General features: G+C 43.7%; 1 protein-coding gene across 1 annotated transcript in view; it reads left to right on the top strand.

Moving 5' to 3' along the window:
• The window catches only part of LOC137269970 (adenomatous polyposis coli protein-like), a 92,794-nt gene that overhangs the window by 34,452 nt on the left and 40,376 nt on the right, over positions 1-17,966 (top strand). Inside the window, exon 3 of the mRNA XM_067803799.1 lies at positions 3,187-3,457. Within this exon, the coding sequence (XP_067659900.1) occupies positions 3,217-3,457 (241 nt within the window). The 5' untranslated portion in view covers positions 3,187-3,216. The remainder of the gene's footprint in view (positions 1-3,186; positions 3,458-17,966) is intronic.

Here is a 17,966-nt window from a genome sequence, read left to right as displayed (position 1 = left end):
AGCTGATGGTAGACATGAACCTGGACCATAGTCCACCTGATGGTAGACATGAACCTGGACCATAGTCCACCTGATGGTAGACATGAACCTGGACCATAGTCCACCTGATGGTAGTCATGAACCTGGACCATAGTCCAGCTGATGGTAGACATGAACCTGGACCTTAGTCCAGCTGATGGTAGACATGAACCTGGACCTTAGTCCAGCTGATGGTAGACATGAACCTGGACCTTAGTCCACCTGATGGTAGACATGAACCTGGACCTTAGTCCAGCTGATGGTAGTCATGAACCTGGACCATAGTCCACCTGATGGTAGACATGAACCTGGACCTTAGTCCAGCTGATGGTAGACATGAACCTGGACCATAGTCCACCTGATGGTAGACATGAACCTGGACCATAGTCCACCTGATGGTAGACATGAACCTGGACCATAGTCCACCTGATGGTAGTCATGAACCTGGACCTTAGTCCAGCTGATGGTAGACATGAACCTGGACCTTAGTCCAGCTGATGGTAGACATGAACCTGGACCTTAGTCCAGCTGATGGTAGACATGAACCTGGACCTTAGTCCACCTGATGGTAGACATGAACTTGGACCTTAGTCCAGCTGATGGTAGTCATGAACCTGGACCATAGTCCAGCTGATGGTAGTCATGAACCTGGACCATAGTCCACCTGATGGTAGTCATGAACCTGGACCATAGTCCACCTGATGGTAGACATGAACCTGGACCATAGTCCACCTGATGGTAGACATGAACCTGGACCTTAGTCCAGCTGATGGTAGACATGAACCTGGACCTTAGTCCACCTGATGGTAGACGTGAACCTGGACCATAGTCCACCTGATGGTAGACATGAACCTGGACCATAGTCCACCTGATGGTAGACATGAACGTGGACCTTAGTCCAGCTGATGGTAGACATGAACCTGGACCTTAGTCCACCTGATGGTAGACATGAACGTGGACCATAGTCCAGCTGATGGTAGTCATGAACCTGGACCTTAGTCCAGCTGATGGTAGACATGAACCTGGACCTTAGTCCACCTGATGGTAGACATGAACGTGGACCATAGTCCAGCTGATGGTAGTCATGAACCTGGACCATAGTCCACCTGATGGTAGACATGAACCTGGACCTTAGTCCAGCTGATGGTAGACATGAACCTGGACCTTAGTCCAGCTGATGGTAGACATGAACCTGGACCTTAGTCCAACTGATGGTAGACATGAACCTGGACCTTAGTCCAGCTGATGGTAGACATGAACCTGGACCTTAGTCCAGCTGATGGTAGACATGAACCTGGACCTTAGTCCAACTGATGGTAGACATGAACCTGGACCATAGTCCAACTGATGGTAGACATGAACCTGGACCTTAGTCCAGCTGATGGTAGACATGAACCTGGACCTTAGTCCAACTGATGGTAGACATGAACCTGGACCATAGTCCACCTGATGGTAGACATGAACCTGGACCATAGTCCACCTGATGGTAGACATGAACCTGGACCTTAGTCCAGCTGATGGTAGACATGAACCTGGACCATAGTCCAGCTGATGGTAGACATGAACCTGGACCATAGTCCACCTGATGGTAGACATGAACCTGGACCTCATACATATCTTACTGATAGTGATGTTTGCAGACTGATTCTGTGGCAGTAGATTCTCAATTTCTTATCAATATTCAGAAATATGTCTCAGCACAGGATCAATGTACTTATAGTATTCCCAGAAATTATTGAGAATCATGTTGCGTCATGTAACTCATTACGTTTATTAACTTCTGGCGTTTTACTTACATAAACATGTTAAAACATCATCCTTTTACAGCCTCAGTCTTGTTTTAGTACTTTGTTAGACCTCCTCGCTCAGCAATGCATGCCTGAATACGCCTAGGCACACTACCCATCAAAGTTTGTAGGTAATCGTGTGACAGGGTATCCCAATATTGGACAACATCGGCCTTCATATCTTCAATATTTCTCAGCCCCTTTTGGTTTATTCTGTCCTTCATGACTCCCCACACATTCTCAATTGGGTTTAGGTCTGGGCTGTAACTGGGCCAGTCTAAAACTTGAACATTTTCGCCCGACAACCACTGTTTTGTGTAGCGTGCAGTGTGTTTTGGGTCATTATCATGCTGGAAAATCCAATCATCTTCATACAATGTTTGTGCTGTCGGAAGAAGGTGACCATTTAGAATGTCAGCGTATCTTTCATTTGTCAAGTTTCCCGTGAAAACACACAATGGCGTCACTCCGCGAGCCGATATGCCACCCCACATGTGAAACTTCGGGCTATGTTTTGGTCGCTGGTAGATAGGTTTGACAGTATCTTTGGTCCAAATTTTCACACAATTAGGGAAAAGCCAAACAGAACTTTCATCCGAAAAGAAAACATTATCCCAAACTTGATTTTCATGAGCCCGACACCAGTTAAAACGTTTTTCCTTTTGTGCATCTTTCATCAACGGCGAGGGAATTCCACGTTTTTTCACCCAATTAAGTCTCTGTAATTCCTGCCTAACTGTTTCATTGCATACCTGAGGACTTCCTCTGCTAATCACTTCATTTTTGATGTTCTCAACACTTTTCAATTTGCCCCTACTCACAATCTGCCCAAGTCTTCGGCGATCCACAACACTGAATTTCCTAGGCCGACCTGCCCCTGCTTTGTGCTCTATCCCGGTTCCTGTTTGAATATTCTTCAAAGTTCTGTATACTGTAGACAGAGGAATACCATGTCTACAAGCTAACACTTTAGCATCAGCCTCACCCTTCTCAAAATCATCTAGAATGAGCTTTCTTTTCTCTCTTGCTGTAAATTCTACCATGTCAACACAGGAAGCCGTCTGCTCAGACAAGGGAGATAACTCTTGATGTAATGAGCTGCCTTCTAAGCCTTTAAGAGTTGTCTCCCTTATTTAGTATGCTTAGTGCATAGTGAAGGCCCTTTTTCCAATCTTAGCATCATTAGAAAAAAAACAAAGATTTTCTCAATAATTTCTGGGAACACTGTACTTTAGGGATCAGTGTCACAATGTTTGAGTTTGTCCAAAATCTAATTTCAATTTGGCATTTCTATGTATTTCAGCATCTGACATGAGTTCATGTGACATAAGGTCATAAACCCATCATATTAGACTTATATTGTGGTATATCTGTATTTCAGCATGTGATACGAGGTCATATCTCCACCGTCATGTCACTGTCGTCATATGACGAGCTGCTGAAGCAGGTGGAATGTCTGAAGTCCGAGAACTCCCACCTGAGAAGAGAGTTGCAGGACAACTCGAGTCACCTGACGAAGCTGGAGAATGAGGCATCCAACATGAAGGATGTCCTCTCCCACATCCAGCTGGCGATGCAGGACAGTGAGTGCGAGTACCAGGAGGGGGAGGAACCCTGCGATGCTGGGGCCAGCATCAGCACCAATCTAGAGGGTGAGTACAACCTGACTAGGGTGTGGAGGGTCAGTACAGCCTGACTAAGGTGTGGAGGGTCAGTACAGCCTGACTAGGGTGTGGATCAGTACAGCCTGATTTGGGTGTGGAGGGTCACTACATGTCACTAGGGTGTGGAGGGTTAGTACAGCCTGACTAGGGTGTGGATGGTCAGTATAGCCTGACTAGGGTGTGGAGGGTCAGTACAGCCTGATTAGGGTGTGGATGGTCAGTACAGCCTGATTAGGGTGTGGAGGGTCAGTACAGCCTGATTTGGGTGTGGAAGGTCAGTACATGTCACTAGGGTGTGGAGGGTTAGTACATCCTGACTAGGGTATGGAAGGTCAGTACATCCTGACTAGGGTGTGGATGGTCAGTACAGCCTGATTAGGGTGTGGATGGTCAGTACAGCCTGATTAGGGTGTGGAGGGTCAGTACAGCCTGATTTGGGTGTGGAAGGTCAGTACACGTCACTAGGGTGTGGAGGGTTAGTACAGCCTGACTAGGGTATGGAAGGTCAGTACATCCTGACTAGGGTGTGGATGGTCAGTACAGCCTGATTAGGGTGTGGATGGTCAGTACAGCCTGATTAGGGTGTGGAGGGTCAGTACAGCCTGATTTGGGTGTGGAAGGTCAGTACATGTCACTAGGGTGTGGAGGGTTAGTACATCCTGACTAGGGTATGGAAGGTCAGTACATCCTGACTAGGGTGTGGAGGGTCAGTACAGCCTGATTAGGGTGTGGATGGTCAGTACAGCCTGATTAGGGTGTGGAGGGTCAGTACAGCCTGACTAAGGTGTGGAGGGTCAGTACAGCCTGACTAAGGTGTGGAGGGTCAGTACAGCCTGACTAGGGTGTGGATCAGTACAGCCTGATTTGGGTGTGGAGGGTCACTACATGTCACTAGGGTGTGGAGGGTTAGTACAGCCTGACTAGGGTGTGGATGGTCAGTATAGCCTGACTAGGGTGTGGAGGGTCAGTACAGCCTGATTAGGGTGTGGATGGTCAGTACAGCCTGATTAGGGTGTGGAGGGTCAGTACAGCCTGATTTGGGTGTGGAAGGTCAGTACATGTCACTAGGGTGTGGAGGGTTAGTACATCCTGACTAGGGTATGGAAGGTCAGTACATCCTGACTAGGGTGTGGATGGTCAGTACAGCCTGATTAGGGTGTGGATGGTCAGTACAGCCTGATTAAGGTGTGGAGGGTCAGTACAGCCTGATTTGGGTGTGGAAGGTCAGTACACGTCACTAGGGTGTGGAGGGTTAGTACAGCCTGACTAGGGTATGGAAGGTCAGTACATCCTGACTAGGGTGTGGATGGTCAGTACAGCCTGATTAGGGTGTGGATGGTCAGTACAGCCTGATTAGGGTGTGGAGGGTCAGTACAGCCTGATTTGGGTGTGGAAGGTCAGTACATGTCACTAGGGTGTGGAGGGTTAGTACATCCTGACTAGGGTATGGAAGGTCAGTACATCCTGACTAGGGTGTGGAGGGTCAGTACAGCCTGATTAGGGTGTGGATGGTCAGTACAGCCTGATTAGGGTGTGGAGGGTCAGTACAGCCTGATTTGGGTGTGGAAGGTCAGTACACGTCACTAGGGTGTGGAGGGTTAGTACAGCCTGACTAGGGTATGGAAGGTCAGTACATCCTGACTAGGGTGTGGAGGGTCAGTACAGCCTGATTAGGGTGTGGATGGTCAGTACAGCCTGATTAGGGTGTGGAGGGTCAGTACAGCCTGATTTGGGTGTGGAAGGTCAGTACACGTCACTAGGGTGTGGAGAGTTAGTACAGCCTGACTAGGATGTGAAAGGTTTGTACAGCATCACTGTGTCCTTGAGAAACAGACAGGTGTTTGGTCTTTTTTTTGACATTTTGACATGTGATTTTGAGAAAGAGACAGGTTTTTGGTGGGTCTTTAACCTAATTTTTGTACTTGTGACCTTGAGAAAACATAGATGGTTCAATGAGTACCAGAAATATATAGCTCCTGCCACGAAAATACAACACTTATAGTTCAAGAAATGGGCTCTCCTCTTGGGACCCTTAGTTGCCTTTCTCCACATCAATTACATATTTCTGGTCATTCTCTTCCCACAGTGGTTACTTCTCATATCTTCCTAAGAACCTCTGTTCTTGCTGGTGTACCTACAGTGGTCATGTTCTATATATTTGACATATTGCTGGTGTACATGCATTGATGGCATTCTATATAGAGGACATATTGCTGGTGTACATCCATTGGTGTATTCTATATAGTGGACATATTGCTGGTGTACCTACAGTGGTCATGTTCTACAGTAGAACACGGATATAACGAACTCCAAGGGACCAAGGGATTTAGTTCGCTATATCCGTTGTTCGTTATTCACGTTTGACCGCCATATTGGCAAGGTGCGCACATTCTTCAAGCATCTAGACTTTTCTGACTTTCCGACGACTAACAGCTTAAGTTTTTCACATCCAGTCATGTTTGCTGCTACCAACAATGTTATCCTCTCCTTAGAATTTTTTCCACCACTGCATTTTTGCGACTTGAAATGAAGCGTTCTGTTTGGCTTCATTTTGTAGAAGAGGCCAGTTTCGTCAGCATTAAAAATGTTTTCAGGTTTGTATTCCTCAAGATAGCCAGGTAGACGAGTTTTCAGCCAATCATTGACGAGGTTGGGGTCAACTGATGCACTTTCCCCGCATACGATACCATGCCTCTGTTTGAACCTGTCAATCCAAGCACTGTTGCAACTGAAATCTAAATGACTAACTTGGATGCCAATTCATTTGCCTTAGTCTGCAACATGGGACCACTCAAGGGAATGTTTTCACTTCTCGCTCCTTGAAACCATTTTTAGAGCGCATCTTCCACATCTTGGTGATTTGCAGTTCGTAACTTCTTGCGGGCGGGGCTGAAATCACTAGAGACACATTTTGCCAGTATCGAGTTGCGATTTTTAATGGAACTGAGTGTTGATTTCGGAATGCCAAAGTTGAGAGCGATGTTTGTCTTCGATCTTAATCCTGATTCTACAGCCTGGATTATCTGAAGCTTTGTGTCAAAGGTGATAGCTTTACGTTTGCCTGCCATAGCGACGAGAGCGAACTGAAGATCTGTGTATCAGTCAAGCTTTTAAACACGATATGTTTCTTTTGTTAATTAATTAATGACTATCAAACAATGTTGATTCAACGCCAACGAGGTTAAACAATGTTGATTCACCGCCAACGAGGTTAAACAATGTTGATTCACCGCCCACAAGGTTGATGTATACCGCTAAGTCGCTGAGTTGACACTGAGCTGACACTGAGTGAGTTCGCTACTCACATCGTTGATTGGGCTTGGGGTCAGGAAATCAGTTCGCTATAACCGTTAATTCGCTACTCACGAGTTCGTTATTCAGGTATAATTTTAATGATATTATAAAGGGACCATTGACGGGACTCTATACTAGTGTACATACAGTAAAGGTACATAATGGAGGGCATATTGCTGGTGTACGTACAGTGGTGGTATTCTATATAGAGGGCATATTGCTGGTGTACCTACAGTGGTCATGTTCTATATAGATGACATATTGCTGGTGTACGTGCATTAGTGGCATTCTGTATAGAGGACATATTTCTGCTGTACATACAGTGGTCATGTTCTATATAGATGACATATTTCTGGTGTACAAGCATTGATGGCATTCTATGTAGAGGGCACATTGCTGGTGTACATACAGTGGTGGTATTCTATATAGAGGACATATTCCTGGTGTACCTTCAGTGGTGATATTGTATATAGAGGACATATTGCTGGTGTACCTACAGGGGTTCAAAAATCCCATCGCCCGACGCCCGGGACAAGGCAGATTTCATTTCGGGCGTATAAATAATGATAGCTTACTTGCCCATGGGCTACCTGATAATTACTGCAATGCTTACGGTTCCAACAGGTAAATGTGAGACGATACGAGAGCAAAATGAGGGAACTTTCGCAATGATAATAAACTAGAGTTATCTTTCTTTGCTATTTATCCCTCCCCGATCGGGGCCTCGCAGTAAAGCTATTGGAAACTGAAGCGAGCATTTTTATAAATAACTGACCAATCACTGACAAGAGAGCCGGCAGGCACGTTTGAGTGAACTGTCAGACCGCGGCTGAATAGCAGACGACTGCCTCGTGTTTTATGAAAAAAAAAACATGTCACAGAAACTGATGGACAGTTTTTTACAGTCGGACACAGGGGTGAAAAGGAAGGCCTTGGGTGATGACACCGAAGCCGAGGTTTGCACCAAACAATCTAAAGATAAAAAGTACGACAACGAGAAACGGTGTAGACAGTTTCAGAAGTCTTGGTGTTCAAAATGGCCGTGGTTACTTTACAACGAAGAAAAAGACATTATGACTTGTGAATATTGTGCGCGATTTCCGTCTGTATCCACGAGACATGGGGTAAAGAACACTTTTGTCAGTGGGTGTTCAAAATTCAGAGTAGAATATCTGAAAATCCATGACAGTTCAGCCGTTCATGCCGAGTGTTTGTCATATTATATTCATAGCGGTGAAACTGGTGATTTGGAGGTTGGGGCAAGCTGCGATAAAGTAGAGAGAGACGGGAAACTTTTGAAGTGTTTTAAAAACATGGACAAGAAGAATTACGATCAAATTGAGAAACTGTTTGTGACAGCATTTCTCATTGCCAGCAAAGGAAAACCACTAAGTGATTTTGCAATGCACTTAGACTTGCTTGACAGGGTTGGTGTGGACGTAGGGCATAATTACAGAAACATTGATGGTGCGAGCAAGTTTATTCAAGCAATTTCACATAGTTTGAAAAAAGACTTCCAATCAGATATTAATGAAGCAAACTATGTATCCATTCTTAGTGATGGGAGTACTGACTCGGCAATTCTTGAACAGGAAACTGTGTTTATTCGTTATGTAAGCCATGGTGTTCCAGTTTCATTCCATGCTGCAGTTGTAACTCTAGATCATGCTACTGCTGATGAGGTGTTGGGTGGAATAAAAACTGCTCTTGAAATGAATGATATTAGTTATGAAAAGCTTGTATCACATGACTGTGAGGGGCCCAAACTAGTGTCTGCAAACTTTGATGGTGCATCTGTTATGATGGGTAACCGTTCTGGAGTTGCAGGAAAGATCACACGAGAAGCTCCTTACGTTGTACCTGTTCATTGTGTAGTACACAAGCTGGAATTGTCAGTGTTGGATGTAGTAAAGGGCCTGTTGCCATTGAAAAATTTTGAAGAGGTATTGAAACATGGTCTTCACGAGCAAGCAGGCATATCTTTGCCATATGCACACTGTTTCAAGTCCGCCACCAGTCCAGAGATGCATAAAGCCTTAGAGTAATCATACTGGTATTGATTTAAATTACGTTTCAACAATATGAGAGTCAGAGACTGTTCTGTATAAAAACAGTGCCAATTATTACCTGTAAAGAGAGAAAAAAGACGTCCAAACAGTAAACAATAACATCAAATACCATGTTGATTTATTCTTTCACAATATCATCACAATTATGTCGTAACAATCAGGGCAAGTGGAAAATTAGTCAGGGCAAGTTACTTTCTTGAAGTCACTTGCCCTGTGGCAAGTGGCTTTTAAAAAAAATTTTGAACCCCTGACCTACCGTGGTGGTATTCTATATAGATGACATATTGCTGGTGTACATACAGTAATGGTACACTCTGTGGAGGACATAATGCTGGTGTATATACAGTGGTGGTATTCTTATATAGATGACATGTTTGGTGGTGGACGACCTACAGTGGTGGTATTCTTATATAGATGACATGTTTGGTGGTGGACCTACAGTGGTGGTATTCTTATATAGATGACATGTTTGGTGGTGGACCTACAGTGGTGGTATTCTTATATAGATGACATGTTTGGTGGTGGACCTACAGTGGTGGTATTCTTATATAGATGACATGTTTGGTGGTGGACCTACAGTGGTGGTATTCTTATATAGATGACATGTTTGGTGGTGGACCTACAGTGGTGGTATTCTTATATAGATGACATGTTTGGTGGTGGACCTACAGTGGTGGTATTCTTATATAGATGACATGTTTGGTGGTGGACCTACAGTGGTGGTATTCTTATATAGATGACATGTTTGGTGGTGGACCTACAGTGGTGGTATTCTTATATAGATGACATGTTTGGTGGTGGACCTACAGTGGTGGTATTCTCTGTGTAGAGGACATGATGCTGGCGTGTATATAATATTGGTATCCTATGACACCAACACTACCCCGTGTGTGTGAAGTATTCTCTATTTAGATGGTGTAATGCAGGTGTATATGATATTGGTATCCTATGACACCAACACTACCCCGTGTGTGTGAAGTATTCTCTATTTAGATGGTGTAATGCAGGTGTATATGATATTGGTATCCTATGACACCAACACTACCCCGTGTGTGTGAAGTATTCTCTATTTAGATGGTGTAATGCAGGTGTATATGATATTGGCATCCTATGACACCAACACTACCCCGTGTGTGTGAAGTATTCTCTATTTAGATGGTGTAATGCAGGTGTATATAATATTGGCATCCTATGACACCAACACTACCCCGTGTGTGTGAAGTATTCTCTATTTAGATGGTGTAATGCAGGTGTATATAATATTGGCATCCTATGACACCAACACTACCCCGTGTGTGTGGAGAATTCTCTATTTAGAGGGTGTAATGCAGGTGTATATAATATTGGCATCCTATGACACCAACACTACCCCGTGTGTGTGGAGAATTCTCTGTTTAGAGGGTGTAATGCAGGTGTATATGATATTGGCATCCTATGACACCAACACTACCCCGTGTGTGGAGAATTCTCTATTTAGAGGGTGTAATGCAGGTGTATATGATATTGGCATCCTATGACACCAACACTACCCCGTGTGTGGAGAATTCTCTATTTAGAGGGTGTAATGCAGGTGTATATGATATTGGCATCCTGTGACACCAACACTACTCCCTGTGTGTGGAGAATTCTCTATTTAGAGGGTGTAATGCAGGTGTATATGATATTGGCATCCTGTGACACCAACACTACTCCCTGTGTGTGGAGAATTCTCTATTTAGAGGGTGTAATGCAGGTGTATATGATATTGGCATCCTGTGACACCAACACTACTCCCTGTGTGTGGAGAATTCTCTATTTAGAGGGTGTAATGCAGGTGTATATGATATTGGCATCCTGTGACACCAACACTACCCCGTGTGTGTGGAGAATTCTCTATTTAGAGGGTGTAATGCAGGTGTATATAATATTGGCATCCTATGACACCAACACTACCCCGTGTGTGTGGAGAATTCTCTATTTAGAGGGTGTAATGCAGGTGTATATGATATTGGCATCCTATGACACCAACACTACCCCGTGTGTGTGGAGAATTCTCTATTTAGAGGGTGTAATGCAGGTGTATATAATATTGGCATCCTATGACACCAACACTACCCCGTGTGCACCAAACAATCTAAAGATAAAAAGTACGACAACGAGAAACGGTGTAGACAGTTTCAGAAGTCTTGGTGTTCAAAATGGCCGTGGTTACTTTACAACGAAGAAAAAGACATTATGACTTGTGAATATTGTGCGCGATTTCCGTCTGTATCCACGAGACATGGGGTAAAGAACACTTTTGTCAGTGGGTGTTCAAAATTCAGAGTAGAATATCTGAAAATCCATGACAGTTCAGCCGTTCATGCCGAGTGTTTGTCATATTATATTCATAGCGGTGAAACTGGTGATTTGGAGGTTGGGGCAAGCTGCGATAAAGTAGAGAGAGACGGGAAACTTTTGAAGTGTTTTAAAAACATGGACAAGAAGAATTACGATCAAATTGAGAAACTGTTTGTGACAGCATTTCTCATTGCCAGCAAAGGAAAACCACTAAGTGATTTTGCAATGCACTTAGACTTGCTTGACAGGGTTGGTGTGGACGTAGGGCATAATTACAGAAACATTGATGGTGCGAGCAAGTTTATTCAAGCAATTTCACATAGTTTGAAAAAAGACTTCCAATCAGATATTAATGAAGCAAACTATGTATCCATTCTTAGTGATGGGAGTACTGACTCGGCAATTCTTGAACAGGAAACTGTGTTTATTCGTTATGTAAGCCATGGTGTTCCAGTTTCATTCCATGCTGCAGTTGTAACTCTAGATCATGCTACTGCTGATGAGGTGTTGGGTGGAATAAAAACTGCTCTTGAAATGAATGATATTAGTTATGAAAAGCTTGTATCACATGACTGTGAGGGGCCCAAACTAGTGTCTGCAAACTTTGATGGTGCATCTGTTATGATGGGTAACCGTTCTGGAGTTGCAGGAAAGATCACACGAGAAGCTCCTTACGTTGTACCTGTTCATTGTGTAGTACACAAGCTGGAATTGTCAGTGTTGGATGTAGTAAAGGGCCTGTTGCCATTGAAAAATTTTGAAGAGGTATTGAAACATGGTCTTCACGAGCAAGCAGGCATATCTTTGCCATATGCACACTGTTTCAAGTCCGCCACCAGTCCAGAGATGCATAAAGCCTTAGAGTAATCATACTGGTATTGATTTAAATTACGTTTCAACAATATGAGAGTCAGAGACTGTTCTGTATAAAAACAGTGCCAATTATTACCTGTAAAGAGAGAAAAAAGACGTCCAAACAGTAAACAATAACATCAAATACCATGTTGATTTATTCTTTCACAATATCATCACAATTATGTCGTAACAATCAGGGCAAGTGGAAAATTAGTCAGGGCAAGTTACTTTCTTGAAGTCACTTGCCCTGTGGCAAGTGGCTTTTAAAAAAAATTTTGAACCCCTGACCTACCGTGGTGGTATTCTATATAGATGACATATTGCTGGTGTACATACAGTAATGGTACACTCTGTGGAGGACATAATGCTGGTGTATATACAGTGGTGGTATTCTTATATAGATGACATGTTTGGTGGTGGACGACCTACAGTGGTGGTATTCTTATATAGATGACATGTTTGGTGGTGGACCTACAGTGGTGGTATTCTTATATAGATGACATGTTTGGTGGTGGACCTACAGTGGTGGTATTCTTATATAGATGACATGTTTGGTGGTGGACCTACAGTGGTGGTATTCTTATATAGATGACATGTTTGGTGGTGGACCTACAGTGGTGGTATTCTTATATAGATGACATGTTTGGTGGTGGACCTACAGTGGTGGTATTCTTATATAGATGACATGTTTGGTGGTGGACCTACAGTGGTGGTATTCTTATATAGATGACATGTTTGGTGGTGGACCTACAGTGGTGGTATTCTTATATAGATGACATGTTTGGTGGTGGACCTACAGTGGTGGTATTCTCTGTGTAGAGGACATGATGCTGGCGTGTATATAATATTGGTATCCTATGACACCAACACTACCCCGTGTGTGTGAAGTATTCTCTATTTAGATGGTGTAATGCAGGTGTATATGATATTGGTATCCTATGACACCAACACTACCCCGTGTGTGTGAAGTATTCTCTATTTAGATGGTGTAATGCAGGTGTATATGATATTGGTATCCTATGACACCAACACTACCCCGTGTGTGTGAAGTATTCTCTATTTAGATGGTGTAATGCAGGTGTATATGATATTGGCATCCTATGACACCAACACTACCCCGTGTGTGTGAAGTATTCTCTATTTAGATGGTGTAATGCAGGTGTATATAATATTGGCATCCTATGACACCAACACTACCCCGTGTGTGTGAAGTATTCTCTATTTAGATGGTGTAATGCAGGTGTATATAATATTGGCATCCTATGACACCAACACTACCCCGTGTGTGTGGAGAATTCTCTATTTAGAGGGTGTAATGCAGGTGTATATAATATTGGCATCCTATGACACCAACACTACCCCGTGTGTGTGGAGAATTCTCTGTTTAGAGGGTGTAATGCAGGTGTATATGATATTGGCATCCTATGACACCAACACTACCCCGTGTGTGGAGAATTCTCTATTTAGAGGGTGTAATGCAGGTGTATATAATATTGGCATCCTATGACACCAACACTACCCCGTGTGTGTGGAGAATTCTCTATTTAGAGGGTGTAATGCAGGTGTATATGATATTGGCATCCTATGACACCAACACTACCCCGTGTGTGTGGAGAATTCTCTATTTAGAGGGTGTAATGCAGGTGTATATGATATTGGCATCCTGTGACACCAACACTACCCCCTGTGTGTGGAGAATTCTTTATTTAGAGGGTGTAATGCAGGTGTATATGATATTGGCATCCTGTGACACCAACACTACCCCGTGTGTGTGGAGAATTCTCTATTTAGAGGGTGTAATGCAGGTGTATATGATATTGGCATCCTGTGACACCAACACTACCCCCTGTGTGTGGAGAATTCTCTATTTAGAGGGTGTAATGCAGGTGTATATGATATTGGCATCCTGTGACACCAACACTACCCCCTGTGTGTGGAGAATTCTCTGTTTAGAGGGTGTAATGCAGGTGTATATGATATTGGCATCCTGTGACACCAACACTACCCCCTGTGTGTGGAGAATTCTTTATTTAGAGGGTGTAATGCAGGTGTATATGATATTGGCATCCTGTGACACCAACACTACCCCCTGTGTGTGCAGAATTCTCTATTTAGAGGGTGTAATGCAGGTGTATATGATATTGGCATCCTGTGACACCAACACTACCCCCTGTGTGTGGAGAATTCTCTATTTAGAGGGTGTAATGCAGGTGTATATAATATTGGCATCCTATGACACAGCACTATCCCCTTTGTGTGGAGTGTTCTCTGTGTAGAGGAAGTGATGCTGGTGTATATAATGTTGGTGTTCTGTGACACCAACACTATCTTCTGTGTGTGGAGTGTTCTCTGTGTAGAGGAAGTGATGCTGGTGTATATAATGTTGGTGTTCTGTGACACCAACACTATCTTCTGTGTGTGGAGTGTTCTCTGTGTAGAGGAAGTGATGCTGGTGTATATAATGTTGGTGTTCTGTGACACCAACACTATCTTCTGTGTGTGGAGTGTTCTCTGTGTAGAGGAAGTGATGCTGGTGTATATAATGTTGTTATCCTATAACACGAACACTACCCTCTGTGTGTGGAATATTCTCTGTGTAGAGCTCTGCTGTGGGATGATCATCTGTTAACAGGCAGACAGATGCTTGTGCAATATGTGTAATCCGAGCTGGGCCGCAGCTCCATGTGCTGGTGAATCAGACAACCCACACACTGTATATTCTGGTTTACCTCCTGGACGACTCACACACTGGCACTCCTTGCTTTAGTGGAGGCTGTTCCTGTCTTCCACCTGGCACAGGTCTCACAGTCACATCTGTTACACTTGGATCACATAGACTTACTGATCATTGATGAGTCTGCTATTGATCACAGTGCAGTACGGTAGTCACACAGGAACTTACCAGGAAGAATCTGGACAGGACAGGCAGCATTCTGTAGATACACCAATGTTGATCTCAGCCATTACTGGTTAATGTATTGTTGATATCAAAGATTGCTGGAGGAAGTCGACATCAGTGACTGCCGAGCAGATATGTCATTGATGTGAGTTGATATCACATTGAAACTGGTGACTTACCAACAGATATACTGTGTTACTGTCAGTGACTAGCTGGTGGATATACTGTGTTACTGTCAGTGACTAGCTGGTGGATATACTGTGTTTCTGTCAGTGACTAGCTGGTGGATATACTGTGTTCATGTTGATGACTAGCTGGTGAATATCCTGTGTTGACATTAGTGACAAGTTGGTTGATATACTCTGTCAACATCAGCGAGGAGCTGGTGGATATATCATGTTACTGCTGGTGACCCATGTTACTGCTAATGCCCATTACTAATTGGTTGATATATTATGGTAATGCCAATGACTAGCTGATGGATATACTGTGTTAACATCAGCCACAAACTGATGGACATACTGTGTTAACATCAGGGAGTAGCTGGTTGATATTACTGTGTTAACATCAGTGACCAGCTGGTGGATATACCATGTTAACATCTGTGGCTATCTGGAAGATATCCTGTGTTAAGATCAGTGACTTGCTGGTGGATATACTGTGTTAACATCAGGGACAAACTGGTGGATATACTGTGTTAACATCAGTGACTGGCTGGTGGATATACTGTGTTAACATCAGTGACTGGCTGGTGGATATACTGTGTTAACATCAGGGACAAACTTGTGGATATACTGTGTTAACATCAGGGACAAACTGGTGGATATACTGTGTTAACATCAGTGACTGGGTGGTGGATATACTGTGTTAACATCAGGGACTGGCTGATGGATATTCTGTGTTAACATCAGTGACTGGCTGGTGGATATAGTGTGTTGACATCAGAGACAAACTTGTGGATATACTGTGTTAACATCAGGGACAAACTGGTGGATATACTGTGTTAACATCAGTGACTGGGTGGTGGATATACTGTGTTAACATCAGGGACTAGCTGGTTTATATGGTGTGTTAATGTCAAGGACTAGCTGGTAGATATACTCTGTTAGTGTCTTGCTGCTTTGTTGAAGCTGCAGTGAGCAGGTTGGAAATGTGTGTTCTCAATGGAGATGTGTGTTGCCGAGGGAGGTCACGGTGGCTGATGAGGGGAGATGTAGGTTGATGATGGAGACAGTTTCCTGGGATTGATCTCTCCATGATGAAGAAGCAAGCCACACTCCCCAATCAATGTGGCGCTGCCACTGCTGTGTGTCATGCTACATCGTTACTTCACTCACTGCCCATTCAGCTTTAACACTCAGTAATTGATCTGTGGCGCCGTGCTGAGTTTGTAAGGAGCGTTGTCATTGGCTAAGAATGATGTAGATCAGTGTCTGCAGTAATGTCCGATTCCGATTCCTCTTCGGACAGTTCCCTGGACGAGGACGTGGAGTGTGATGGGGAAGTGGAGCGGTATCGTAATGGTGGGTAATTCCTCTCACTCCTGCCCCTGGGCCTGTGTGTTGCCGAGTGGTGGGCTGCTGTTGCACCAACACATCTCATCTCACAGGGGGCACCTGCACCTCCTCATCTTATGTCAGTGTGTTAGTCAGGGTGGGGTGGCCGGGTATGGAGGGGGTGCTGTTTACACTCACTCTACCCTTTATGTCCTATTGTGTCAATATCCAGAGGACACCTGCCCTGTTTACTGGCTGTATCATCTCTGCTCATGTTTAACATAATTACTGCGAGCTATCTATATTTATTGCTATCAACTTTGTATCACTTGTTTATGCTATGTGTTTTTGATATGGCAGGTGTACGATTTATACCATGTGATAATGCCCTTCTTTTGTATCCTCCTTGACTGGACACTACATTCAGGTGCAGTGGCAGACACATAACACCTCTGACTTTGAACTGATATTGATATTTATATGATCCCAGTACAGTAGGTCACATGGTATAATATCCCGGTACATTATGCAGGGACATGTGATGTTTTATCCCAGAACAGGGTAACATGATGTCGTATCCCAGAACAGGGTAACGTGATGTTATATCCCAGAACAGGGTAACATGATTTTGTATCCCAGAACAGGGTAACATGATGTCGTATCCCAGAACAGGGTAACATGATGTTGTATCCCAGAAAAGGGTAACATGATGTTATATCCCAGAACAGGGTAACATGATGTTGTATCCCAGAACAGGGTAACATGATGTTGTATCCCAGAACAGGGTAACATGATGTTGTATCCCAGAACAGGGTAACATGGTGTTGTATCCCAGAACAGGGTAACATGATGTCGTATCCCAGTACAGGGTAACATGATGTTATATCCCAGAACAGGGTAACGTGATGTTATATCCCAGAACAGGGTAACGTGATGTTATATCCCAGAACAGGGTAACATGATGTTATATCCCAGAACAGGGTAACATGATGTTATATCCCAGAACAGGGTAACGTGATGTTATATCCCAGTACAGGGTAACATGATGTTATATCCCAGAACAGGGTAACATGATGTCGTATCCCAGAACAGGGTAACATGATGTCATATCCCAGAACAGGGTAACATGATTTTGTATCCCAGAACAGGGTAACGTGATGTTATATCGCAGAACAGGGTAACGTGATGTTATATCGCAGAACAGGGTAACGTGATGTTATATCCCAGAACAGGGTAACATGATGTTATATCCCAGAACAGGGTAACATGATGTCGTATCCCAGAACAGGGTAACATGATGTTATATCCCAGAACAGGGTAACATGATGTCGTATCCCAGAACAGGGTAACATGATGTTATATCCCAGAGCGGGGTAACATGATGTTGTATCCCAGTACAGGATCACAAGATGTTATGTCCCAGTTTAGGGTGACTTGGTGGTGCATTCCAGTGCATGGTCACTTGGTGTTATATCCTAGTACAGGGTCACCTGGTGTTATATCCTAGTACATGGTCACTTGGTATTATATCCTAGTACAGGGTTACTTGGTTTTACATTTCAGTA

Source organism: Haliotis asinina, unplaced genomic scaffold (genome assembly GCF_037392515.1).
Source record: "Haliotis asinina isolate JCU_RB_2024 unplaced genomic scaffold, JCU_Hal_asi_v2 scaffold_21, whole genome shotgun sequence".
NCBI lineage: Eukaryota > Metazoa > Mollusca > Gastropoda > Lepetellida > Haliotidae > Haliotis > Haliotis asinina.
This window is presented reverse-complemented; position numbering and strand designations above follow the sequence as displayed.